General features: G+C 43.5%; 1 protein-coding gene across 4 annotated transcripts in view; it reads left to right on the forward strand.

Moving 5' to 3' along the window:
• Nucleotides 1-26,119, forward strand: part of PTPRO (protein tyrosine phosphatase receptor type O) — a 143,529-nt gene that overhangs the window by 69,432 nt on the left and 47,978 nt on the right. For all 4 annotated transcript variants that reach the window (XM_072999780.2, XM_078376378.1, XM_072999779.2 and 1 more), the window contains exons 3-8: nt 7,805-7,963; nt 11,467-11,619; nt 16,775-17,227; nt 21,146-21,307; nt 23,412-23,611; nt 24,716-24,836. In XM_072999780.2, the coding sequence (XP_072855881.2) occupies nt 7,805-7,963; nt 11,467-11,619; nt 16,775-17,227; nt 21,146-21,307; nt 23,412-23,611; nt 24,716-24,836 (1,248 nt within the window). The remainder of the gene's footprint in view (nt 1-7,804; nt 7,964-11,466; nt 11,620-16,774; nt 17,228-21,145; nt 21,308-23,411; nt 23,612-24,715; nt 24,837-26,119) is intronic.

A 26,119-nucleotide genomic window follows, 5' to 3' on the forward strand; every position in this document is an offset into this window, starting at 1 on the left:
GGGTGTCAGGGCAGTGTCAGGAGTGATCTGGAGTGCATCTACAGCCCATGTGCTGGACTTTGTTCATCCTTGAGTTAGAGCAGTGGTTCCTAACCTTGGGTTCCCAAATGTTCATGGACTAAAACTCCCAGAAGCCTTCACCAATAGCTGTGCTGGCCAAGATTTCTGGGAGTTATAGTCCAAGAACATCTGGTGACCCAAGGTTGGGAACACACTGAGTTAGAAGGATCAGGTGCCAAGTGATGGGCAAGACACAAGGGGGACTGAAGTTTCATGGGGTAGTGGTGGTAACATGTACTCCAAGCGTTAGTCCAGGTTTTAAAGGATTTATCCAGGGTTCTGAGCCTGTTTGGGGGATAGGGATTGGCACCTTGGCTACCTCCTTGACAATTTGGATTAAAACCTGGAGCAAAGTCACTGTCCCTGCAAAATTGGGGTCATCCATCTCTACCAGAAAGACTGTGTTGTGCATAAGCCTAGAGAGTCACTGCCAAAGTAGAGAATTCTCAAAATCTACACTGAAATGAAATAACATAAAGTTATGCCATAGGAGGCTGATGATCTCATGAACTGAGCCTCTTATTTTTTGGAAATTAAAAGTTTCTGATTTCCCCCCTCCTAGGTTCCAAGGCTCCTTTCAGATCTCTTTCATCCTAGGGAAGCCTCCAAGGCCCGGTGGCTGGGGGAAGCCTTTAAGGCAGTGGTCTGGAAACAGGGATAAATTACCCCAAATGGGGTAAAAATGAAAATCCTGGGGGCAATGAGCAAAGCCTACCTTGTAGGATTTTGAGCATAACCTTGCTAGCGTGTGAAATGAGTTCAATTGTACAGTAGTTGGAGCATTCTTTGGCACTTCCCTTCTTTGGGATTGGGATGTAGACTGATCTTTTCCAGTCCTTTGGCCACTGCTGAGTTTTCCATTGATGATGATAAAAAAAAAGTGTGCTGGTCTTTGATGTTGGGCTGTGGCACCAGGGTGGGTGACATGATCTTTAGCCTGGTTTGTTCCTTTTTGCAAACCACACACAAAATGATTAAAGTGGTAGGAAAAGTGCCCCCTCCATTGCTAGCACCACTCTGGCAGCCACTGATGATGATTAAATCCTCTGCGAGCTAACAAAAAATTAATGCAACTTGCTAGGCACGTTGGACACCTTACTACTCCCTATACCACCCCAAGGCTGGAGTGCAATGTGTTTCAGCAAAAATAGTGCACATCTTTATTAAATTTGGTGCATCCTGCTAGTTTGGTACATAGCCTGGCAGCCATTGATACTGATGATATGTCCTGCTAGTTCAGTACACAGCCTTTGTAGATTCAATAATATCTTGAATTCAAATAATGTATGATTTCCTTACTTTCAAATCAAGGGGGTAATGTTGGCGTATATAAATTTTTTGGGCGGTAAAAGGTAAAAAAGTTCCCTGACCCCTGCTTTAAGGTCTGAAAATGCCACCACCCATCCAGTTACTGGAGAAGATGATCCCCTTTATCTGTTGCTTCTTGAATGAATTCTGAAGTATGAATCTGTTTTACTGATGCTTTCAAGATATTGTATTCCTTCCGGGAAAGCGCCCTAAATTTTAAGGCAAGAATACTAAGAATACTGCGAAGTCCGGGTCAGATCCATATTCTCTCACACAGTGGGAATAAGAACCGTGTGTTCAGCGGATTCGAAAAGACACCATATGGTCTACTTACCCCATGCTTCTCTCTGGTAGATTAAGGGGCAAACATAGTTATGTTCCAGCTGTGATACGGGCTGAAACTCTCAGCTGGTGTAACACAATGGGCACAGTGTTGATCATAAGTTGTGGAGGCTGCAGACAGACCTTTTCCTCAGCCGCAGTGCTCACAGGGTGCGCTTGGCTGACTCGCTGTCACTAGCCAACCTCATGAGACTGTTGTGAAGAGAAACAGACTCACTGTATACATGTCTCTGTTCATTCTTTTTTTGCCTCTTCTCAGGTCATTCTCTCCATTCTCACTTTAGATCAGGAAGTTCTTCTCAGAAGTTCTATGCAGAGATGCCAACTAATGTAGGATGGGCTCATCCCACTGAAATTAAGAGCTTCACAAACTCACTGCTTCACCCCAGATAAGAGCTAAGCACAGCAGATGTCCAAATCCATTGCCATCTCAGATTAAAAGTTGATCCTGAGAACACTACTGGTTTATTCCACTGCCTACCCTTCCTGTCCTAAATCTCTGTAGTGACGGCTTTGTGCAGTTAAGAGCTACTTTGTACAGCTGATTAAGACACGCTGAGGTTCTATGCTGTGCTGAATTTAAGAGGCTCCATAGCATTATCTCCCACTAAAATGTCATTTCAAAATTATGTCTGCGTTAGAATCCATTTTCCACACTTCCTTACTATTTTAAAACAATTTATGTAAAAACTTTGTGGGCTTTTAGTCATTGTTTCCTCTCTCTCCAAACTTTGATATATTTAGCCTCTGCCTAAATCTTGCATTGCAATTAATCTCTCTGGGACCTCCCCAGACCACGCAAATCTATGAAGGACACCTAATATTGCTGAGAAAACATCAGGAAAATAAATTATGTTGGAAGGAGTCTTTCCTCTATGAAGTGTCCAAGACCATTAGCAGCCTATGTTTGTATATTTTTCATAGGCTCCTTACTTTACAGGTGTCTCCTTGTTTGACTTGATTTGAAATACAAACCATGTGGCATCTGTGGTTGCATCTTGTTGTCCAAGACAGTGACATTCAACAACACGTGCCATATTGTTCATATTATACCTATCAGAAGAGCCCATCCAATAAGGTCAGAGTTAAACAGCATCATCCAAACAATTAGATGATGAGGTTCCAATGCAGGCAATCAGGGATCCAAGAAACTAGAGGCAGACAGTATGGCCGACGTGGAGCTTGGAAATAAACATTACAAATAATGAGTCACTGATTATACCTTCCTGCCAATACCAAAGGTATTACATTGTGTTACATTACAAACTGTAATTTAACAAACCATAGTTTACCTCCATTTTCTGATGCTGACTGGGGAGATAGAGGCTGGCTGGGGATTCTGAGCCATGTTTTCGAAAAGTAACTTTTCTAAGTGCTGCATGTAACTGTAGTTGTTTTTATAGTTACAGAGATATGGATGCACTCAGTAGTTCAGGAGGAACACCACACAATGGTGTTTTTTTCATGTTAAGATGATGACAACGTAGGTGGGAAAAGAGTTTATTTTGTCACATGGTTGATGGCTTATAACATTCAGATGTTAAAAGCCATCAGCCTTTAAAAATGAACCATTTTAGTTATTTTCAAAAAGGGAAAGAGGAAGAGCTGTTTTTAGAAAATTGAAGTTAGAATGGCAACTATTGGGAGATTGCAGGCTTAGAACTATAACTGAATGCAGATAAGATGGAGATCCTTATTAGATGGGAATTTACTGATTAGAGTGAAATTTCCCTGGCTTCACTGAGTTTACACTTCCTCTGAAGGATGGGGTTTGCAGCTTAGGGGTGCTCTTGGACCCAGCACTCTCTATGGAGACTCAAATATCTGCCGTAGGCAAGAGTGCCTTCTATCAACTTTGGTTGATTGCCTAGTTGTGCTCTACCTAGATAAGAAATGCCTACCAACAGTGGTTCACACATTGTCCATCTACAGACTAGGCTACTGTCATGTTCTCACATAGAGCTTGCTCTAGAAGTCAGTGTGTAAACCTCAGAAGATCCAAAATGCACTGGCCGGACTGAATACATTACTAGTAAATTTGATCATATAACCCCAGTCTTGGCACACCTTCATTGGCACCCTGACAGTTTCTGTACTCAATTCAAGGTGCTAGTTATGACTTTGTTGCTGATGTTTAGTCGTTAAGTCATGCCCAGCTCTTTGTGACCTCATGGACCAGAGCATGCCAGGCCCTTCTGTCTTCCACTGCCTCCCGGAGTTGGGTCAAATTCTTATTGGTAGTTTAGAAGACACTGTCCAACCATCTCATCCTCAGTAAAAGGTGATCTCTCTGCTTTTTAAGATGCTGTCTAGGTTTGTCATCACTTTCCTCCCCAGAAGCAGGCATCTTTTAATTTCGTGGCTGCTGTCACCATCTGCAGTGATCATGGAGCCCTAGAAAGTCAAATCTGTCACTGCCTCCATATCTTCCCCTTCTATTTTCCAGGAAGTGATGGGACCAGTGGCCATGATCTTAGTTTTTTTGATGTTGAGCTTCAGACTATTTTTTGCGTTCTGCTCTTTCACCCTCATTACGAGGTTCTTTAATTCCTCCTCACTTTCTGCCATCAGAGTGGTATCATCTGCATATCTGAGGTTGTTGATATTTCTTCCAGCAATCTTAATTCCGGCTTGGAATTCATCCAGTCCTGCCTTTCTCATGATGTATTCTGCATATAAGTTAAATAAGCAGGGAGGCAATATACAGACTTGTCGTACACCTTTCCCAATCTTGAACCAATCAGTTGTTCCATATCCAGTTCTAATTGTTGCTTCCTGTCCCATGTATAGATTTCTCAGGAGATAGATACTGTAAGGTGGTCAGGCACTCCCATTTCTTTAAGGACTTGCCATAGTTTGCTGTGGTCCACCCAGTCAAAGGCTTTTGCACAGTCAATAAAGCAGAAGTAGACGTTTTTCTGGAACTCTCTGGCTTTCTCCATAATCCAGTGCATGTTAGCATAGGTTATGACTTACAAAGCTCTTAGCGGTTTAGGACTTGTCAAAAATGTCTCTCCCAGAAACCAGCTATTCATCTCACCTGTTCCTCTCAGTCCATGTTGTTAAAATTAGTTTTTAAAAAATGACTTTCCAAACTCTGGCTGTGGATGGACGTCCTGATCTGGCTTGGTGAAGCTGTTCAGCACTTTGTCTTACAGAGAATTGCAGCCAACTTACTGCCAACCTTATGGCTTCACTAACCTCAGGAAAGCCCTGTTATCAACCTTGCTCAGAGTTCCCTTCATTGAATCAATCAATTTCATATTAGCTCTTCTTTTCTTGCTGCCTTGAACTTCTGCTTTCATAATTGTCTTTTCTGGTGAGTCTGGTCACATCATGATATGCCCAAAGTACGACAGCTTTTATTTAGTTATTTTAGCTTCTAGTACGTATGAGGTCAAGCTTGATTCGATCTAGGAACCACCTATTGTTCTTTCTGGGCGTCCATTAGATCAGTAAAACTCTCATTGTACTGATTTTTTTTTCTCCCAACAGGGTTTTATATGTGGCCCTTGTTGGTTCCCTTGTTGGTTCCCTGAGTCTCATGACTGGTTGCAGTTCCCTGTTCTGCCACTGTTGGTGGGGGCACTGTGACTAGCCAGTCCCTTCACCTTTTAATGGGCCTGGTGGCACCTCAGTCTTTCTGTGAGATTTACTACTGAGCTGCACATTGTTAGCAGTATGTTCCTTTCAAGTGTACATAAAATTCATGTAGGCCCTCCTGAATTAGACTGTGCCATCTGGAACAAACATTTGAACCCCTTCTTTGACTCTGAAGGGTGAGAATAGGATGATTTCCCCACATAGGTACGTACTTGGATGTTCCAGAAGCAGCTCCCTGCCTATGACCTTACTTGAGTGCTATTCATTAACCGGCACTGATTTACTAGCTGCTGCTGTTGCAAGGGAGATGTCAGGAAGGAGGCAGTTTACAATGCCTTCCGTTTAATTTAATCATCCGCTAATTAAATCAAAAGATCAGGATCAAAATAAATTGGTAATAAAAATGAAAACAATTTCCGTTCCTTATTGGATTTCTTCTAGGGAGAAGTAACAGGGTAATGCAGTCACTCACTCTATAAAGCTGCCATAATTGGAAAAACACAGTGTGATTATTATATCGTAGGAGGCCTATGTAACATGGAATTGAATGAAAAGAAGCCACAGTCCTGAGCAGTGGCATAGCATGGGTATTGTGCTCCCTAGGCCGTAGAGTGTGTCTATGCATGTCCTCGTGCTGTTTGGCCACCAACAGAAAGGACCAGGTAGGGGCTTGGGCTGTGGCAGGCCCATCCACACCAGCATTCAGTGGCCATTCATTCTAGCTGACTGGCTACCCAGGTGGGTTCAGCTGGCACGCTGCCCCTCCAATGGGAGGAGCGGCCAGCCGGCCATGTACTCTCCACATGATGGTTTCAGCAGCCAGGGCCATGCCCACATTGCCTTCAGGTGGGGTGGGGTTAGGGCTGAGGGTCAGCCTTGAGCTCCCTTTCCACTGCGCAAGAGGGGGTCTGTTGTGTGCCAATGGGGCCTCCGGGCCACAACGGATGCTGGGCTGCTCTGCCTCAGGGCAGAAGGGAAATATATGGCACACTGGGTAGTGCGGTAGCGATGCATCAATACAGGCTCAACGGGGGCTCTGCTGGCCCCTCCCTTCCCCTCCTTCTCCTCAAGTGACCAGGTCTGGCAGTTTGTGACCATTTTGTGCCTTAAGAATTTTGCACCCGGGGCAACTGCCCTTTTGCCCTCACCCCTTGTTAAACTTGCTGCGTTTGTCTTAATGGAAGGGCAAGTCAACTGGTGGATCTAAAGGACAACAGTTTAAGAGTAATGCTTTTGATGTTCTCATGTTGCTTTCAGAATGTTGAGTACTATTCTGTCACTCGAATGCCGAGAAAAAGGGAAACGAGATGAACATTCCCCCCGCCCACCCGGCCTCTCTGGCGTGACCAAGTCCAATAAGAGAATGGGTGTATAATGGGGAGTTTGTTGGAGCAGGGACAGACACTTACGGGATTGGCCTTCCTGTCCAAATTTAGGCAATACGATGCTAATTTTTTTAAAGTTTCACATGCCTCGGTCCTCTCAAATAGAAAATAATGATTTTGACCTTAACATGGGGTGCTTCCTATCTCTGCTAATTTTTGTCTCATTATTTGATTAATCTCCAACTTCCTGTTCACAAAAACAGTTAGCGTTGAGGCAGGAGCAGGAAACATGAGCAGAGCAAGGCCTAGCTAAGCCTTGAAGCCTTCTAGTTGAGGCCTTCCTTCTAGGTGATCAACATTTAAGTCTCCGTAAGGTGTCTGTCTGTCAGGTGGAATTCCCAGAATGGAGAAATTTAGTATGAGATTTGTAGTGCAAGAAATCAAAGCAGCCCATCCTTAACAGTTATATCTGACTCCTACATAAACAGATATAGATGACGCTATAACCTTAACTATTCAATGTGCCTCTGACCACCATACGCAAGCTGTGAACCTGAGTCTTCAAGAGCAGTGGGTCCTACCAAGCCAAATTGAGTCTTTCATGTACAACTTTCAGACCAATCAGGAGCACCTCTGCCTTGATGGGACTAAACTTTGCTCATACGGCATGTGAGATGCTTGTGTAAGAAACAGAAAAACCTTTTCAGGCATTGTTATCTACAGTGTTGCGGAGAGATGCCGCATCAGGAACCTAATGGAAAGATAAGATGGCGACTCTGACATATCAAGCCAGAAAATGCTTATTTCAGAACAAATATGATTCCCCCCCCCCGCAAGGGGATACAAAGCCAGGAAGTAGCTGTGCACCCTGCAGGGGTTATGGAGCCCTAGCAGCCACCCAAAGAGCATCTGTGGTGATACCAGCCCTGCTCTTATTTATCCTGACACCCACTTCAGACAAAATGCTTTTTGATGGAGTCAGTTCATACATCCACCTGTCATTCTTCAAGAGCGGACGAATCAAACAATCTGTAGATACGGGTGAATAAACCCCAGATCGTTGCATACTTTGCCAATCGTCATGTCACTGGCATCTGAGTGATACATCATTATTCTAAGATGATCATATTTTCTTTCTAAGGACCCTTATTCTTTCTCTTTTGAAGAACCTCTACCTGTAACCAGCGTTTCCATCTATGACTATAAATCATCACCAGAAACGGGAGTATTGTTTGAAATCCGATATCCAGAGAAGTACAATGTTTTTACCAGGGTGAACATAAGCTACTGGGAAGGGAAAGATTATCGGACGATGTTGTATAAAGGTAAGTGGAAAGTGAATGTTAAACAAAGAGGTACCCTTCCTTTTCAGCTCATGGCTTTCATTAACATTCGCATCATCCGTCACTGAGCCTTGTGTCCTGACAGTAGGTTTGACTTGGATTGACTTATTCCAATTTAGTTCCAATTACATCAAAGGGAATTGTTAAGTTATAATTAAATTGCCCCATTGATTTCCATGGAACCAATGTTCCTTCTAAGCTGCGAGCGCACCGGCTTGCCCAGAGCTCCATTGGGGTTGCAGCCGGGCAGATGGCAGCCAGCTTATTTAGTTACCCTTTCAAATGAAACTGCTCCGCCCCCGCCCCCCCAGAGAGAGAATGGCTCTCATGCAGCGAGACTGAAATGTAGAGGGAACATTGCATGGAACCGAAGTTCGTCTAGTTTACTCAGAATCCCACTTAGTGTTTCAAAATGTTGAAACACTAGAATTTTTTAAATAAGCAGTTTATAACATGTGATCCAATTGCTTAGGAGCTCATTTTTCAATAGTCCAAATTTTGTTGCTTAGTATGGTTGATCATATAAAGTAGGCTCATTGAATCGATGGGGTTTTGGTAAGTCAAATCCTCCAATAAGCTCCATTGATTCCTATGGCCCTCCTCTAAATTGTATTGACTTACTTGTCACTCTTGAATTGGTCTTCTCAGCCACACCAGACATTGTTCCAAGATCTCTTTTCAGAACACATTACCATAGTCTCTCGAGACTGAAGGATGCCTACACACTTCAATACAGTAAGTCACAATTAGAGTGGGCCTGTTTCAATCAACTTACAGAAAAGTTGACTCATCAAGTCCCATGGAGGAAACCTTCTTTTGTGCAATTTACTATGCGAAGTAACAAAATTTTGGTCACTGTACAGTGATGCCTTGCATTACGGCGTTAATTCGTTCCAGCGAAATAGTTGCAGAACGAAAACATTGTACAGTAATGAGAAAATAAAAAGCCCATTGAAACGCATTGAAACCCCTTCAATGCATTCCAATGGGCTGGAAACTCACTGTCTAGCAAAGATCCTCCATAGGATGGCCATTTTCAGTGGCTGTCTTGTGAGGAATCCGTCCCAGAAAACAGCAGGGAGCCATTTTATTTACCCGGCGGCCATTTTGAAACCACCGATCAGCTGGAGGAAAATCGTCATTTTGCAAAGAATCGGTTCCCGAAGCAGGGAACTGATCATCGCAAAGCGAAAAAACCCCATTCAGACCATCATTTTGCGATCGCAATTGCAATCGCAAAAAGATCGTCGTAATGTGGTTTCATCGTAATGAGGGGCAATCATAAAGCGAGGCACCACTGTATTACAATCAGTTTAGCACTATGGCAGCTTCAGAGATAGTGGCCTATATTCAGTTGAATTATTTTTCTTTTGTTCTGTGCAAATGATTTTGAGGAGCAAAATAATAATAATATCTGTGCTGGAGGTGCAATACTTAATACAATTCCGCAACTGGACTGATGGTATCAAGCTATCATAATTGTTGCTCCTAGTGTGGTATGCAAATCCTCCTTGATGCTTAAATACATACAGTGCTGATAATAACCACTTGTCCCAGTAGTTCTCGCCATCTGTTCAGAGAGAAATTGACAGTGAAAATGTGGATTGCCTAACTAGCTTCTGATCTAATGTATCGAGCCGTTATTGTTGTCATGTCTGTTTCCGAAAGCACTATTTAATTGGAATTATTCTGCTTCCCCCCATTCCCAAAGCAATAAGAAATTCCAGAGGCAATGTGTATCTGTCTCCCTTTGGGAAAAGATAACAGGAGATGTACAGTTTTCTGTAATATTAGAGTTCATTTACTTTTGAGTTAATTGTGTGCTTTTCATTTTCATTTTTGCTAAGTGTAAGGCTACTGGGATCTGGGGTTGGGGGAAAGAGGGAAGTTTTATTGTATGTACTGGGAGATCTTGGATAATATGCATGAGATGTGCCAGCATTTTTTGACTTCCATTTGTTTAACAGTAACAAAAAAGGGCTTTTTGGGGTGCCATAAATTAGACTGCTAGAACATTTTTGGGTGGGAAGGAGCCAGGTGTTTCTATTTTTCATGTGATAGAACTATAAGCTCAATTCTGATGAAACCAAAACCTAGCTGAGATTAAATGCAATTTTCTACGCTGAGAATGGGCTCAGAAGCACCTCTTCTGCAGTGCATCTACAGGAGACAGTTGCAGTCGTTTGATTCCACTTTAACTGCCATGGCTCCAGCTTAGGATTTCTGGCTGAGGTGCTTAGACATGCAGGTAGTTGGAGAGAGTGCACCAGAAGGTCTCTAGGAGAGAATGCTCGGGCCTTACCAAACTACAATTCCCAGGATTCTGTAGAATGGAAGTTAAAGTGGTATCAAAATGCTCTAACTGTATACAGTGGGGTCTCTACTTAAGAACTTAATCCGTATTGGAAGGTGGTTCTCAAGTTGAAAAGTTCTTATGTTGAATCTGCATTTCCCATAGGAATGCATTGAAAACCATTTAATCCATATCTGCTCTTTTCCGTCCATAGAAACTACAGTGGAACCTCTGCTTAAGAACTTAATCCGTTTTGGAATGGTGTTCTTAAGTTGAAACGTTCTTAAGTTGAAGCAAAATTTCCCATAGGAATGGACTGAAAACCAATTAATCCGTTTTGGCTGTTTTTTTGTTATGTAGAGGTGCGTTCGTACATTGAAGCATTAGTTCCCATAGGAACTAATGCAAAGCTGGTTAATACGTACTCTAGGGGGAGAATTTTTTTAACCTAAGATGACCTAAGGTTAAAAAAAGAGCAGGAAAGGTTTTTTTCCTGTTCTTATCTTGGATTTCTGTTCTCAAGTAGAAGCAAAATTTAGCAAATGGAGCTGTTCTTAAGTTGGATTGTTCTTAAGTAGAGACGTTCTTAAGTAGAGACCCCACTGTATGTCCTCAACTATAAATGCATGCCTTCTCTCAGTGCCTTTTTTTCCCTCTGGTTGCTCCTTGGGATTCTCGTACATAAGACAAAGCAAATCCTGGAAGTCTGATATTTGCCATTCCTACTTGTAATGTTAAAAATAAATAAAAAGAATCTTGCTTTCCTATGTTTGGTTTGCTTCCATTGTGGCCGCTGTCTGCCATTTCTCCTCTGGCAATTTGGCCTTGAGAGGCCTCTTGTGTACAGTTACTGTCAAGGCTGCGACAGAGGATATCATTTCATCTTTGAAAGGTTTGGTGTCACAAAGTACATGTTGCCCGTTGCAATTACTTGGCTAGCTTTCATGTTTATTTCCTTGCGTTCAGCCTGTAAGCAAGTGTGACAGGAAGGAAGGAAGAGAAAGGAAAGAGAGGAGGTGGGTAGGGAGAGAGGGTTTTGTTGCTGTTGTTGTTTTATAAACTCGTCGGAAATATGACTATTTTTTAAAAAAATCAATTCAGCGCCAGCCAATATTTACCAGCTAAAAACCATGTGGTTGGGTTGCTGTGCTGATTTAATGTCATGTGTACCGTTTTATTTACTGCTCCACAGATTTCTTTAAAGGCAAAACTGTTTTCAACCATTGGTTGCCAGGAATATGTTATAGCAACATCACATTTCAGTTGGTGTCTGAAGCGACGTTCAGCAAAAGCACACTGGTGGAATATAGTGGGGTGAAGCATGAACCCAAGCAGCACCGAACAGGTAACACAAAGCATTTCTGTTGGTTGTGTGACTTAACTGCATGGTTGCGAATGGGATAGAAAACGTAGGATATTGGCGGGATAGCTCTGTGGTTTAAATGCCTGGCATCAGAGCCAAAGGTTCAATTCCCTTCAGTGCCTCCTGTGGGTAGAGCCAGCCTGGGTGCTCTTGGGCAGGCTGCATAGTCCCACGATGCTCCCAGGAGAAAGGAATGGTAAACCACTTTATCTGTTCAGTACATAAAACTCAAGGAGTGCGGAGTGCAGTGTTCTCCTCACAGCAGCCCTGTGAGGTATCGAGGGTGGGAGGGAGAGAAACTGGCCAGAGTTCACAAAGTGTGTTTCATCACACAGTGAAGGTCCATGGAGCCAGAGTTTGGGAGTTCAATTGCCTCCTTGACTGGGCTGGACTTCATAATCCATAGGGTCCCTTCCAGCTCTGCGGTTCTAAGAATATTATTATGGTTATAACTCACTCATCTTCAGACCTGAGGGCTCTAATATCTTTAATAGAGGATGACTGCTTATTTAGAAGGTTCTTCCTATACTTTTTTTTTCTAGAGCAGAAACATACATATTTTGGGAGGCAGGCGAGTTCACCAGGCAACTGCTTCTAAATTGTTTAGTCATTTGATTGAAGTTACGTAGGAAATCATTTTATTGACTTCTATCTAACAAAAACAGAAGAAGGAAATGTAAAAGTTTCAAAGCACAGAACCTTTGAAAGATAATAATATGAGTGGGATGGTCTTTGGCTCTTCTTTTTTTTCCTTTTATAATCTTAGAACTGCAGAGCTGGAAGACGCCTTATGGATCATCGCGTCCAGCCCCTGTCAAGGAGCATAGTGGGGAATCAGACTCCCAGGCTCTGGCTAAACTGCTGGATAGCTCAATGGTTTAGGCATCCGGCTGTGGAGCCAGATGTTGGGAGTTTGATTCCCCACTTGTGCCTCCTTGACAGGGCCTGGACTTGATGATCTGTAGGGTCCCTTCCAACTCTGCAGTTCTAAGATGTTGATGATAACACGGGGGGCTTTTTCTATGTTGAATCAGCTATCCGTTACATCATACTTTCTCCAAGAGGATTTTCTGCATGAGGATCCATGCCGGCCAGTCTGGCAGAGCAATTTGCTTCTAGCAGCCATTTCATCACTGACATATTTAAGGAAGACAAGTTGCCCCTTGTTATGCTCTAGGCCAGAAGTGCGCAGCGGTTTAAGAAGGCAGACAAATGATATTGTTTAGCGCTTCCTCCTTTGCCCCCCCCCACTGCCCTGTGCTTGATCAGTTTGTGCCTTGAAGCATGAAGACTTAGACTAAGAAGGGAGGGGGGGGGAAATAAAATGAAAAAAAAAACCCTTGACAAGATAGTGGTGTTGTATGAATTCAAAATGACACTTGGGCAAGATCTGGAACTTATTGTAATTCCATCTTGGAAGCATGCCCAAGGATTCCTGCTCATCTCAGTGACCAGCGGGCCATGCTGTTGTACATCAGGGGAAAGCATGAACACTTCCTGTTTTTCAGGTTGGTTTTCAAAGGACAAATTCACACCAGGCAAGATGCAAAAGAAAAATAGCTGGCAGCAAAGCCTGGAGTGCTGCAAGCAGTTTGATCAAAGGGCGAGGAGATCTGTGGAGTTGTTGTTGGACTGTAATTCCCATCGTCCTTGAGTGTGCTAGCCAGGACTGATGGGAGTTGCAGTCCATCATCTGGAGGGAGACATCCTTCCTTTCTCTGGGTGAGAATGTTAGAGGAGGGCAGGGGAGGCACACTTTTATATCCCCGCTTGACTGTGAAATTCTTTGAGTCATTTTGGGCAAATCATCGGACTGCTGGATAGCTCCGTCATTTAGGTATTTGGCTGTGGAGGTTGGGAGTTCGATTCCCCACTGTGCCTCCTTGATGGGGGCTGGCCTCCATGATCCATAGGGTCCCTTCCAGCTCTACAATTCTAAGGTGGTGATAATGATTGTATTGTGGCTGAACGGATTCCACAAAGCTGTTGTGAGAATAAAATGGAAGTAAGGAGGGTCTCTCACACACTGCTTTGAACTCCCTGTAAAAAAAAGACAAGCATATATCAGAAACAAGGAAATCATCCATATTTATTATGAGCATTTTCATTTTCAGCTAGGACCATTCTTCAAGAAATGTTGCTGGTGTCTCGGAAATTCTTTTTCGCTTCCTTCAGAATTCCTCCCAAGTGGAAATCTCGTGAAATGCTTTGAATATTCCCTTTATGTGAACCTTCTGATCGATTCTAGCCTCAGGTCTCATCTATTTTGCAGACTGCATGGATTGTTTCAGTATTATTTCACTGCCTGCAGGTGTTTTTAAAGCCAGTTTCCCAACTCTCTGAATAACCTGGCAGACCTCATCTCACCCCCCACCCCTGAAAAGCCAGACACAAATCTGCAGACCAAGGAGTTGCTCTAGTGTCTGGTACACGGCGCTCAGTAGGGCTTGCAGACTTTCAGAACAGGGTAAAGGAGAGGACTTCAGGACAAAATCAAGAACTTGTCTTAATATGGCTTGGGTAGTCAGATTTCAAGCAGTTTCTAACATTTATAAATTGCATCACATGACATTCCCTGTCATTTAAGTTCTTAATAAACAGAGTTTTTCCCTATTCCTCTACCTGCATATCTTTTTCCAGTTCCACATTGTGCGTCTGACTATACACTAAGAAAACTCTGACTACTAGCATTAGTGAAATGTAGAAGGTACACACCTTTTTAGATAAACAGCGCAATTACCAGATGGATTTGCAGCTGGCTGACCAACCGCATTCAATGGAAACAGATCCATGTGGAGAGAAGTGTGCAGTGGGGGCCCCGAAGGTTCTGCCTGGGGCCCAGTGCTCTTCAACATCTTCATAAAGGACCTGGATGAAGGGATTGAAGGAGCACTCATCAAATTTGCTGATGACACAAAGCTGGGGGGAATTGCTAATACTGTACTTTGGAAGATAGGCTCAGAAGGATCTAGGCAGACTTGAACATTGGGCACTTCCAATAAGATGCAGTTCGGTGGCAGGAAAAGTAAGGTCCTGCACTTAGGCAGGAGAAACCAGGTGCACAGGTACAGGATAGGTGGTGCCTGGCTCGCCAGCAGTACCTGTGAGCGGCATTTAAGTGTCCTGGTGGACCACTGCCTAAGGATGCGTCAGGAGTGTGCTGCAGCTGCCAAGAAAGCCAAAACAGTCCTAGGCTGCATCAACAGGGAGACAGCATCAAGATCATGGGAAGTGATGGTACCACTCTATACCGCACTGGTGAGGCCGCACTTGGAGTGCTGTGTCCATTCCGGTCACCAGTATACAAAAAAAGATGATGAGGCCCTGGAAGAGGTGCAGAGAAGAGCAACAAAGATGATAAGGGGACTGGAGGCTAAATCCAGTGAAGAACAATGAAAAGAACTAGGTATGTTTCGCTTAACGAAGAGAAGACTGAGGGGAGACATTATAGCAGTCTTCCAAGATCGGAAGGGTTGCTGCAGGGAAGAGGGCATTGATTTATTCTCCACTGCACCCGAGAGTAGGACAAGAACCAATGGGTGGAAACTCGTCAGAGGGAGATCCAACCTGGAAATAAGGAATTTCGTGACAGTGAGAACCATGAAGCAGTGGAACAGCTTGCCTCCTGATGTGGTGGGTGCCCCATCACTGGAGGTTTTCAAGAAAAGATTGAACAACCATCTGTTGGGGATGGTATGAAGTGCAGCATGGTATGAGGTCTCCTGCTTTGGGCAGGGAGTTGGACTAGAAGACCTCCAAGGTCCCTTCCAACCCTACGATGATTCTATGACCTACCCACCAACCCACCTACCCAGACAGTTTATTTTGACTTCTGCTAAATCACTAGTCTCATCAAAATTCTGTGTGCTTTCCTCAGATTCCTGGTATGTTTCTTCTTTGAAACATGCACTCATTTCCCATCATGGCATTGCTGTAAATGAAATGTGTCACAACACAATCAGCCCCTGTCATACCTTGAACGTCTTGAAGAACTATAATTTCATTAGTGGAAACAGTTCTTCCACTGATAAAAATGCCAACACTTCTACACCACTGTTGGGTTCGTAGTTGCTGTAGCCAGTTCATTAGAGCCAGAGGCTGGACTTCAGATCTTTTCAGCATGGAAGGGTGGCTAAGTAGGACTTCATGGATTTTGTGAATCAGAGGCAGGGAGCACTTGGTTCGCAGGCTATATGGCCCCCCTGAAAACAATTTTGGAAGGGCCTCTTGCATTGCTGCTGACTGGATAGGTTTAGGTTTAGGTATCTGGTTGTGAAGCCAAAAGTTGGGAGTTTGATTCCCCATTGTGCCTTATGTGAGTAAAGTTTCAAGATGCCCCCAGAAGGGAGGAGTGGTAAACCACTTCTGAGTATTCTGTACCTGGAAAACCCAGAATTGACTTGTGTTGCTGGGAAACTGCTGCCAAAAACCACATGGCAGGTTCTGGCAAAACATCATTACTCATATCTTTTGTCTCCCCCTCCCATCTTGCTTCCTCTTTCCTCCTTGTTTTTATCCTCTCTGTGTACCATAGAAAACGATTACAGATGCCCCTGAGGTTTTATGGCATACTTGGTGGTAGTATAGATACAGACTGGGCTAGAGTATCTCCAAATGGGTTCAGATCCTGATCTGTTTGCCCTTACTTAGGTACACCCTGTTCCCACCTCAGTTCTAACAGAGACTTTCAGATAATATTTTTTTGCTTTGTTCAGGTCAGTATAACCTAAACTCTATAGCTGAATAATGTGGCCTATAAGCAAACCCTCCCTAACTCTGTGAAGCTATTAATGCTGGAAAACACCATGGGAAAATCATAGAAGATGCTACATTTAATATGGTTCTGAATGCAGCACCAGATACATCAGAATGTCAAATCCTGTAGAGGGATTCACCTAAGAAAAAGTTTGTACACATGTCTGAGATCTCTTGTGAAGCTGAAAAAAAAAAAAGAAAATTCTTGGTGCAGCCTGAGTGAATATTAATTCAGGAGTGGTTTGTCAGCTCCTAAAATTTATTAATCCCTCTGCAAAGTTCTGTTGGGTTCTTTCAGTGTTTAACCCACATACTGTGATCTACTGAGATAACCACTATGAAAACAATTGAATGTTTTAAGATGTGCCTTTTTCTTTTCCAGTTCCCTACCCACCTCGGAACATTTCTGTGCACATCGTACAAGTTAATGTCAATGAGAACTGGGAGGAACCGAGTGGGAATTTCCCAGAAGAATCCTTCTTAGGACCCCAGAACACAATGGGGCAAGAGAAGGTTCCCCACATTTTGGATGATCTGCCCGAACTGCCAACAGAAAACGCTTCCAACACGTGGCCTGATTACCACTATAATAACAGTGACTATGAAACGACATCTCAGCCAGACTGGTGGATAAATGAATCGGATCCTCTGGAGAGCGAGGATGAGTTTGTGAATGGAGTGCCAAAAGATTACGAGAGCATCAACCCTACTGTGGAATTCGAAGAGCCTACGTCTCCATCTCCCTCATTCCTCCCGGTGCAAATGAGGCTGAGCTGGTTGCCCCCGAAGCCACCCACAGCATTTGATGGTTTCTATATTCGCATCAAGAGAGAAGGTAACGCTACACGCAGTGCTGTTCAGAGTAGGGAGCAAGAAATTGGGACTGGGGAAGGTTGTCCAAACAGGGACATTGCTGTGTGCAATACATGGTTCGCTGTGTATTTCTCTTTAAGCTAGGTTGCTCACCTTGGGTGTGGTGAGTCCTGTCACAGATGTTGTAAAAAGTCCAAGTGGTGACTTAGAAGCTTCTGTACATAGTCATTGGGTAGATAGTTCTGTGAGTTAGATTCCTGACTGCAGAGCCAAAGATTGGGAGTTCGAATTCCCATTGTGTCTCCAGGATGAACCAGTGTGGCTGGCCATGGGCAAGCTGTGCAGTCCACCAGGAGAAGGGAATGGTAGATCACCTCTGAGTACTCTTTTTCCAGAAACATTCCAGAAAAGGGTTCCATAAGTCAGCTTGACAGCACATGATCATATATATGACACATACTAGAAAAATGAGGTTCTCTCTTGTATTTTACCTCAGGCAGCAAAGTATCTTCAGTATGGGCTATCACCAGACTTGTCTGGAGTTGCCTTCTGCCTTCCACTTCTTTCCTATCTCACATCACAGCTCTCTTCCCGTCTTCATGCTTTCATTATGTTTTCTTTTTTCCTTTCAGTTTCCCATTTATCACACACACTCGTTTACTCCTCCATTTGGAACTTCTTGCCCTTTCCCATGCATATCTGGGGCTCCGCACTGGTATTTGAGCCAGCATCGCCCAAACACATTCATGGTGCTCGTCTCCTACTAAAAACATGAGCTTCAGCATTTTCAGTGCATGTACAGAAACTTCCAAGACGGTCCTATTGCTACACTTACGACAGGACACATTTCATCAAAGGTGATCAGATTGTTTTGCAAAAAAAAGCAAAACAGAGACCAAGCTGACCCCTCAGTCTTTCTTTTAAACAGCGCCAGCCCTACCATTAGGCAAATTGAAGTGGCTACCTCTGGGTTTTATGTGTTATGAAGTAACTGCAAATTGTTAATTTATTGTGATCACCTTTTTTCCCCATGCACTTGTGAGATCTTTATGCCTCAGGTGCCAAAATAATAACCGACTAGCCTGGGATTCTGTGCCCTTTTATTTTAAGGAGGGAGGGGCTCAATGTTCTGCTCTTCCTCAGGCATCAACATGTCTTGGGCACATCCTGGATGCATGGGACTTCCCTGCCATTTTCCAGGTTATGAGTAAGAGCTCCTGTGGCTGGACTGGGCTGCATAGCAAAGCCTCCCCTGTACTTGTTGGCCTGCATAATCCTTTTTCCAACCAATGATCTACAGGTGAACGTTTTCTGCCTAACTGGAATTCGAAACGATTTTCTTAATAAATAAACCAGCTGTGAAATATGAGATTAAAGGCTGTTAGGAAAACAGCCATATGAAGTCAAACCGTTGGTGCATCTACCCAGTATTCTGACTGGCAGCAGTTCTCCAGGGCTTCAGCCAGGATTTTTTTTTAGCCGTACCTGGAGAGGCCAGGGATTGAACCTGGGGCTTTCTCCATGAAAGACATTTGCCCTCCCATGGAGCCGGAGCCACTTCCATTATTCTAAGTGAAACGATCTAACTTTGCATTCATCAGATGAAGTCTAATAATATGATGTATACTACCTGTCAGGTGGTGCTATGGAGATGCCAAAGTTGGACACATGCTCTCCTCCAGGTGTGGGTGGGTGTGAGCCTATAGGAATGTGGGAACCATAAAGACACCATCTGCCTTCATGTTCTTTACAGCAGTGGTCCCCAACCTTGGGCCTCCACATGTTGCTGGACTTCAACTCCCAGAAATCCTGGTCAGAAGATGTGGTGGTGAAGGCTTCTGGGAGTTGTAGTCCAAGAACATCTGAAGGCCCAAGGTTGGGGACCACTGCTTTACAGAATATGTTCCTTGCACTGATCTGAGTCAAGGGTACTTTGCTAGTAGTGCAAATGCATTATACCGTTTCTCCTTTCCATTTGATTGCAGAATGATAGGCAGGAGGAGGCATTAACTCAGTTGTGATTAATGGACAGCAACAATACATAATCCAAGTCTAGGTTGAAGAAGAATGGTATTTTTTCCCCTTTTTCTTTCCCCGTCTCCTCTCCAGGCATGTAATGGTAAATGTATAAGTTCAGATGCTCCTCATGGCAGTCCCCATAGTCAGTCTCCACCCTGCAGAGGAGAGTTCAAAAGCTCAGGTGGTTTGGTTGGTCTGTATCAAGGAACAAGAAGCAGGTCTTTTGTAAAGCTAATAGCTCTTATTTGCCTGCTTAAAACCAAACCACCCTTAAACATTGTGTGATAGCCTGCAATAATGTACTTGTTGTACATCTATATCTCTCCCACCTATGTTAAGTACATAGGGAACAAGAAGGTCTGAGTGGGATGGTAGATGATGTCATAGGCTTCCTATTTTAAAAAAAGCTTCAATCCTGTGAGCTGTAGAAGGCTTTGAGGCTTAGCTAGACCAGCTTCTGCTCAAGCTTCTTCCTTTTTTGCTGCCCCAGAGCTGGCTGGAAGCAGAAAGCTTGAGCAGAGCTTGGCCTAAGCCTCAAAGCCTTTAAATTCAGGCCTTTCTTACAGGTACTGTACAGTGGTGCCTGGACTTACGAACGTCCTGACTTATGACCATTTTGAGTTACAACCAGCTCCGGCTGCAAAATTTTGCTTTGACTTGCAACCGGAGCTTCCAGTTACGAACAGAAAAAAGGCAGGGGAAAAGGGCGGGAAATTCAAATAGCTAACTGTAGGTGATGACGAGGCTCTTCTTTGTAGCTCTTTCATCCCAGCAGTTAGAGAGTGTGCAATTGGAGGAGGTGCCTGGTAAGGTAAGGTGCTGCTTTCTGCTTTTAAAAAACTGTCCTGGGTGGGTTTTGCAGTGTGGTTTTGGGCTGGGGGGGTATGTTTCTGTGCTGTGATGGGTCTTGGGGGGGTTTGTTTGCCCCCCCATTTCTGATGGGTCTTGGGAGGTTTGGTTGCTTTTTGGAGTGTTTTTCCCCATTTTTGATGAGTCTTGGGGGGTTGGTTGCTTTTTGGAGTGTTTTTCCCATTTCCGATGGGTTATGCATGCTTTTTGCTTTGTTTTCTTTGGAGTTCCGATGTGCTCCATTTGCATTTCTGATGTGCTCTGTTTGCTTTTTCCTTTGCTTTCTTTGCATTTCCGATGGGTCTTGCACGCTTGATTGCTTTTCTTTTCCCCCCCAATCAGCCAGAACGGATTAATTGCATTTCAATGGGAAATGGTGCTTCGACGTACGACCATTTTGAGTTATGACTGGAATTCCAGAACCAATTAAGTTCATAAGTTGAGGCACCACTGTATATCACCATTCATATATCTGTAAGGTGCCTGTAAGGTAGTCCAGAAAATCCAAAAATACTATCCCTGGTCAATTTTATTTTATTGTTACCAGAGCATCCAAAGAAGGCAGAAGAGGAAATGTTTTGCTTCAATACTTCTGTTTTTTAGTCTTTCTTGCAATTGGGTTTATATTTTAATGATTAACTGCATACCTCAGTCAGATCCAGAAGGATCTTGAGTGAGATGGTGTTGAGTTATCATTATCTGTTACATAAAATATATAGTATAATAAATTAATTTTTACAGACCTTACTTCCCTCCTTTTTTTCTTTTCCTTGAGAAGACTTATCCAGATAGAGAAAGTATCGTTATCATGAACAACAAAAGCTCTTCATTGTTTGTGATTGTTTAAAATTGCCATTAAAGTTTCTCCTTGAGGAATATTGGGATTTTGTTTTACTTTTGCCTCCAGATATTCATAATTCACAGATACATGTTAAATGGCATTTGACTGAGCCTAGGCCCGAGGCCCTGCAGCATTTTAATATTAGGATACCAGATGTAAATCGTTATGTCTGCAGCTGGAAACCTTTCTGAAGTCAATTAATTCATATTATCTTCTTCTCTCCTGATTCAGAGAACTCCACCGAATTCCTGACAGTTGGGGAAGACATTCATGAATTTGTTGCCGATCTAAAAGAACCAGGGAAATACGTCTTATCTGTTACAACCTTTAGTTCTTCCGGTTCATGTGAAGTTCGGGAAAGCCAATCTGCCAAAAAGCTTAGTTTTTACATTAGTAAGTGAACACGTGGTCATCTTATACACTAACACCTGCAAGAGCGTACATGGTAAAATCTTTAGTTCACCAGCTCTTGAAGTTTCTTCTTCTTTGCTTTCTGCTTAAGCCTAAAGATAGAGGTTTGGGTCCAGTTTAACAGTGCAATACTATAGTGCCAGTTTAGTGGCTTTGAATTCAGTGGAACTTAGTAAGATTAGTAAGTTAGTTCAACTAATTTATCATCCATAGTCCTGGATGATAAATCACTGGTTCTTAACCTTGGGTTACTCAGGAGTTTTGGACTGCAACTCCCAGAAGCCTTCACCACCAGCTGTCCTGACTGGGGTTTCTGGGAGTTGCAGTTCAAAAGCATCCGAGTAACAAAGGTTAAGAACCACTGAGTTAGTTGAACTGAGTTCCCCTTTCAAATGAATGGGACACATTATTTTAATAGGAACTTAGTTAAACAAACAAACAAACAAACAAACAAACAAACAAACACAAATAAATAAATAAATAAATATAATGTTCAGTTGTTGTTGTTGTTGTTAGATGTCATCAAGTCATTTCTGACTTAATGGTGGCCTTAATAGCATTTTCAAGGTTTGTGAGGAACTTAAGAAGCGATTTACCACTGCTATCTCGCAGTGAGTTTCTGTGACTGACTGGGGGTTTGAAGCCAGGTTAGTTAGTTAGTTAGTTAGTTAGTTAGTTAGTTAGTTAGTTAGTTAGTTAGTTAGTTAGTTAGTTTGTTTGTTTGTTTGTTTGTTTGTTTGTTTGTTTGTTTGTTTGTTTGTTCTTTTGTTTGTTCTTTTGTTTGTTCGTTCGTTAATGCATGTATATACAAGTGACTTAGTGCAAAGCACCACTCTAAACTGTTTACAGGAACATGATTGTAATAGTAGCCCAAAATGTATCAGTAGCCCAATCACCCGTCTACCCAACTTTAAAAAAAAAAAAAAAACAAAGCAAAGTGTGCTATTTACATATCATCCCATAGCACTTTCTGAGTCCTGGTTTGACACTCTGGCTGGTTCATCACATTGGTTCTTAGTGCTAAACTGCTCACAATTTTAAAAAAAGAGTTGCCATGACAGAAATTAGGTAAATATAGAAAAGTCACATTTTTCTTTCAAGAAATCCATATATGATGGAAGAAGAGCCTATAGCTTAGATAGAAGTCCCAAAATGTGATTTTTGTACAGAAAGATCCACTCACCCGTAATGGAGAAGCCATGTCATTGTAGCTATGAGGAAGTAATCTTAGAGACAGAAGGTGGAAGGAAGCACAGTCTATCTAGAGATCTAGAAGGGACAGGAGGGGAGTCTGTTTGCCTATCTGCCCCAAATGGCTGATTACTTGCCATATACATTAGTGGTCCTTCCTAACGCTACAGCCCTATTCAGTCATTGTTAGAGCAGGTACATTTACCACGGGTTCTCCACCCCGTCTGTTTCCAATTTCATCATTCTTCTACATGTGGAGGGTGACAGGCCTGAAGAGGGCAACTCATGTCTCCTGTTAGGGCTCTCCTTGTCATTAGGGGCCCTCACTAGCCTGGCTCACCATAGGTAGTGTGGGTTCCTCTTTTTAGACTTGTGTCTTGTCACACATAATCTTCATCACCATCATGTCAATTCCGACTTATGGCAACCCTTTTCAGGGGCTTTCCAGGTAGATAATACTCCTAAGTGATTTACCATTCCCTTCTGCTGGGGGGTGCCCTGGAACTCTACAGCTTGCCCATGGCCACAGAGGGATTCAATCTTCCAGCCTCTGGGTCTGCTGCCAGATGCCTAGGTGAGTGATAAAACTGGAAACAGAGAGATTAGATTTAACACACGTCCTCCTACCCATGGCAAAGTACCTACTTAATTAATGATTGTATGGAATGGAACTGAGGGGCTGGCATAGGCCTAGTTGTCAGGCCCAACTGGAGAAGATCAGTTACACATGCACGCATCCTATTTACTGAATGGGACTACTCTCGTTATGACTAGCAATTAAATTCAGGCCATAGCCCATAGCCTGAATCTCCTCTGATATGATTTTCAGCCTCAGTCAGAGGGAAAGACCAGGGTTTGAAAGGGAGCTGCCATTTTGTTTCTGGTGATATTTTAGGTCCTACAGGGGAACTGATAGAAGAACTGACCGAGAAGCCTCAAAATGTGATAGCCACGGTGCTAAGCTCTACCACATCCTCAATATCCTGGACGACTTTGCAGGAGACCAGCAGCAACGATAGCATTATATCCATAGTATCTTTGACATGCCAGAAACAGAAAGAGAGCCAGCGGCTTGAAAAACATTACTGCACTGAGGTGAGAGTAAGAGATGGTTTCTGCTATGTTGCTTTGGTTGGGTCTGATCCTGCCTTAGTCATGCTCCAAGTAGAGCAAGGCCAGTAGGACCTCCGTTTGTCAGTTCCATTGCATTCAGTACACCGAGCACAACTATGTCAGGGATTCTGCCCACTGCAGTGTCCTTTTGTTATTGTTCACCTCCTTGGAATCCATTTAAAGTAAAGGGGAGTTTCAATATCTTTAATCAATAAATAAAATGAAATGAATCGTGATTTCTTAACAGTGGATGGAAGGAAAAGAAGGGGTGAAGGCAGCTCTATTAGTTGCCCTGTTTGAACTCAACCAATATGGTATTTTACGGACACGTCAATGGCGCCTTCTGCGCACAGATTTCAAAATAAGAGGCTGTTTATTAGGGAGGTGTTTTTCCAAGTACACAACACTGAACACAATGGGATGTTTCTTCTGTGTTAACATGCACAGGATTTGAAGGCTGCAACCCTAAGCAACTATTTTAGTCAGCAAATCCTGTTGAATGCAATGGAAATTACTTCTGAGAAGACAGGTTTCTTCGGATTGTAAATAGAGATGGGCATAAACCAAGCTACGAAATGAAAAAAAAAAACTGGTTCAGTTCATGCAAGCCATTTTGCCGAAACAAAGAGGCAGACTTTTTTTTTCCTGCTTGGCACTTCATTTTGCTTCGACAAAATAGATGCTCGCCTGCCCACTTCTCGCTGCTCCCATCACTTCTTTACCTGGACCTGCCACCTCCACCTATTCCTCCTCCTCTGCTGCCGTCTTCTGGGACAGTGGCCCAGCTTCCAGGAGCCAGGCTGGCTGTCTCTCAAGATGGCAGTGGCAGAGGAGGTGGCAGAGGATAGGGACATGACAGGAGAAGTGAGGTGGGAGGGTGGCAGAGGGGAATGGAGGGTGTAGGTTCCCCTCACCCCAGGCACAAACCGGAAAAACAGTCCAGGAAATGGTTCATTTTTCCATGGGCTCGGGGGTGGATGGGTGTTTGTGGGTAGCTACAAATCATGAATGCATTGTTTTTGATGAGTTTAACTCCTCTTCCTTCAGGATATGTTCCTTATCCGTGCTCTGTCTCAATTTTTCTAGGTGAACACAAGCAGCAGCTTTATTGAAAATCTGGTTCCTGGCGCACAGTACCAAGTGGTGGTTTACTTACGGAAGGGACCGCTGGTTGGCCCGCCTTCTGATCCTGTTACATTTGCCATTGGTAACTTGCTTACTTTTTTTTTTGTGCATGAAAGAAATACCGTACTTTCTGGTTTGGGGAGCAGGAGTGAAAAATGCGTAATGCTTAGAAAGTCATTGGCGCCTTTTTAGAATGGGAAAGCCAACCTCCAGAAGCCCAGAGGCTGCACCCAACCATCCCTGAAATTTTGGCAAATCCTGGGCCCCGTCTTCCTGGAGAATTGGTAACTCCACATACCAACAGGTCCAGACCTTCAGATATTTGGGGATTCTTTTCCACTTTCGGCATTCATGGAGCCCACACCGCATCTCCGCAATCGCTTCTTCCTCTCTTTCCCTCAGTGCAATCTCCCGTTTTCACTTCCATGCTGGTAATCAGTATGTACCTGCTGCCACCAAAATTTTATACTCCAAGACAATTTCCCAGTTACTTTATGGAGTCCCAATTTGGATCGAGGCAGCAAACTCTGAAATCGATAAGGTGGCTGCCTCCTTTCTTAGGAAAATCCTCGGGATCCCTAATCTTATCAGACTTTCCACTATTACTCTAGAACTGGGTATCCACTTACCCTCTACCTTAGCCTGGACCACTACCTTCAAGTTCTGGCTCAGAATTCACCTCCTAACTCCCTCTGACTCGATCCTACAAGATTTATTAAAGGACCCCTACACTTTTACGTGGTTTCACCTCATAGAAGCCAAACTATTGTCATTATCTCTCTCTGTCGAAACTCTAGCCGACATGAACCTCAACTCAGCATATCAAATCATTAGATCCAGTCTCTATGACCTTGAATATGCAACCCTATTCTCCCAGTTGAACCCCACCTGCTCCCCTCTTGCTTTTGGCCTATCCCCCTCCCTTGGCCGCCCTTCCAATTATTTTAACCAATTGTCCAACCCTCAAAAAAGACGAGCTTTTATGCTCGCTAGGCTGAATATCTTTCCATCAGCAGCCCACTTTGGGAGATTCACTCGAATCCCCCGCCCCAACAGATTGTGTCATTCCTGTGCATCCGAACCTGACTCCCTGGACCACATCTTACTCCGGTGCCCATCCCACAACATCCCCCGTAAGCGGCTACTAGGCCCACTCCTCTCTTCCCTCTCCCCTTTTTCCCCCGACCTTACCCCCATACTCCTGAGCGATTTCTCGCCTTTTATCACCAGTCAAGTTGCTGACTTTCTCCTAACTGTTATGAAGACCTCCCCTCCCCCCCTCCCCCCACCCTAAACCCTCTATAAAACTCTCTGAACCTAGCCTACTACAATCCCAACCTCACCCTTCCCCCCACCCAGTATTGG

The sequence above is a fragment of the Pogona vitticeps genome, chromosome 5, assembly GCF_051106095.1.
Source record: "Pogona vitticeps strain Pit_001003342236 chromosome 5, PviZW2.1, whole genome shotgun sequence".
NCBI lineage: Eukaryota > Metazoa > Chordata > Lepidosauria > Squamata > Agamidae > Pogona > Pogona vitticeps.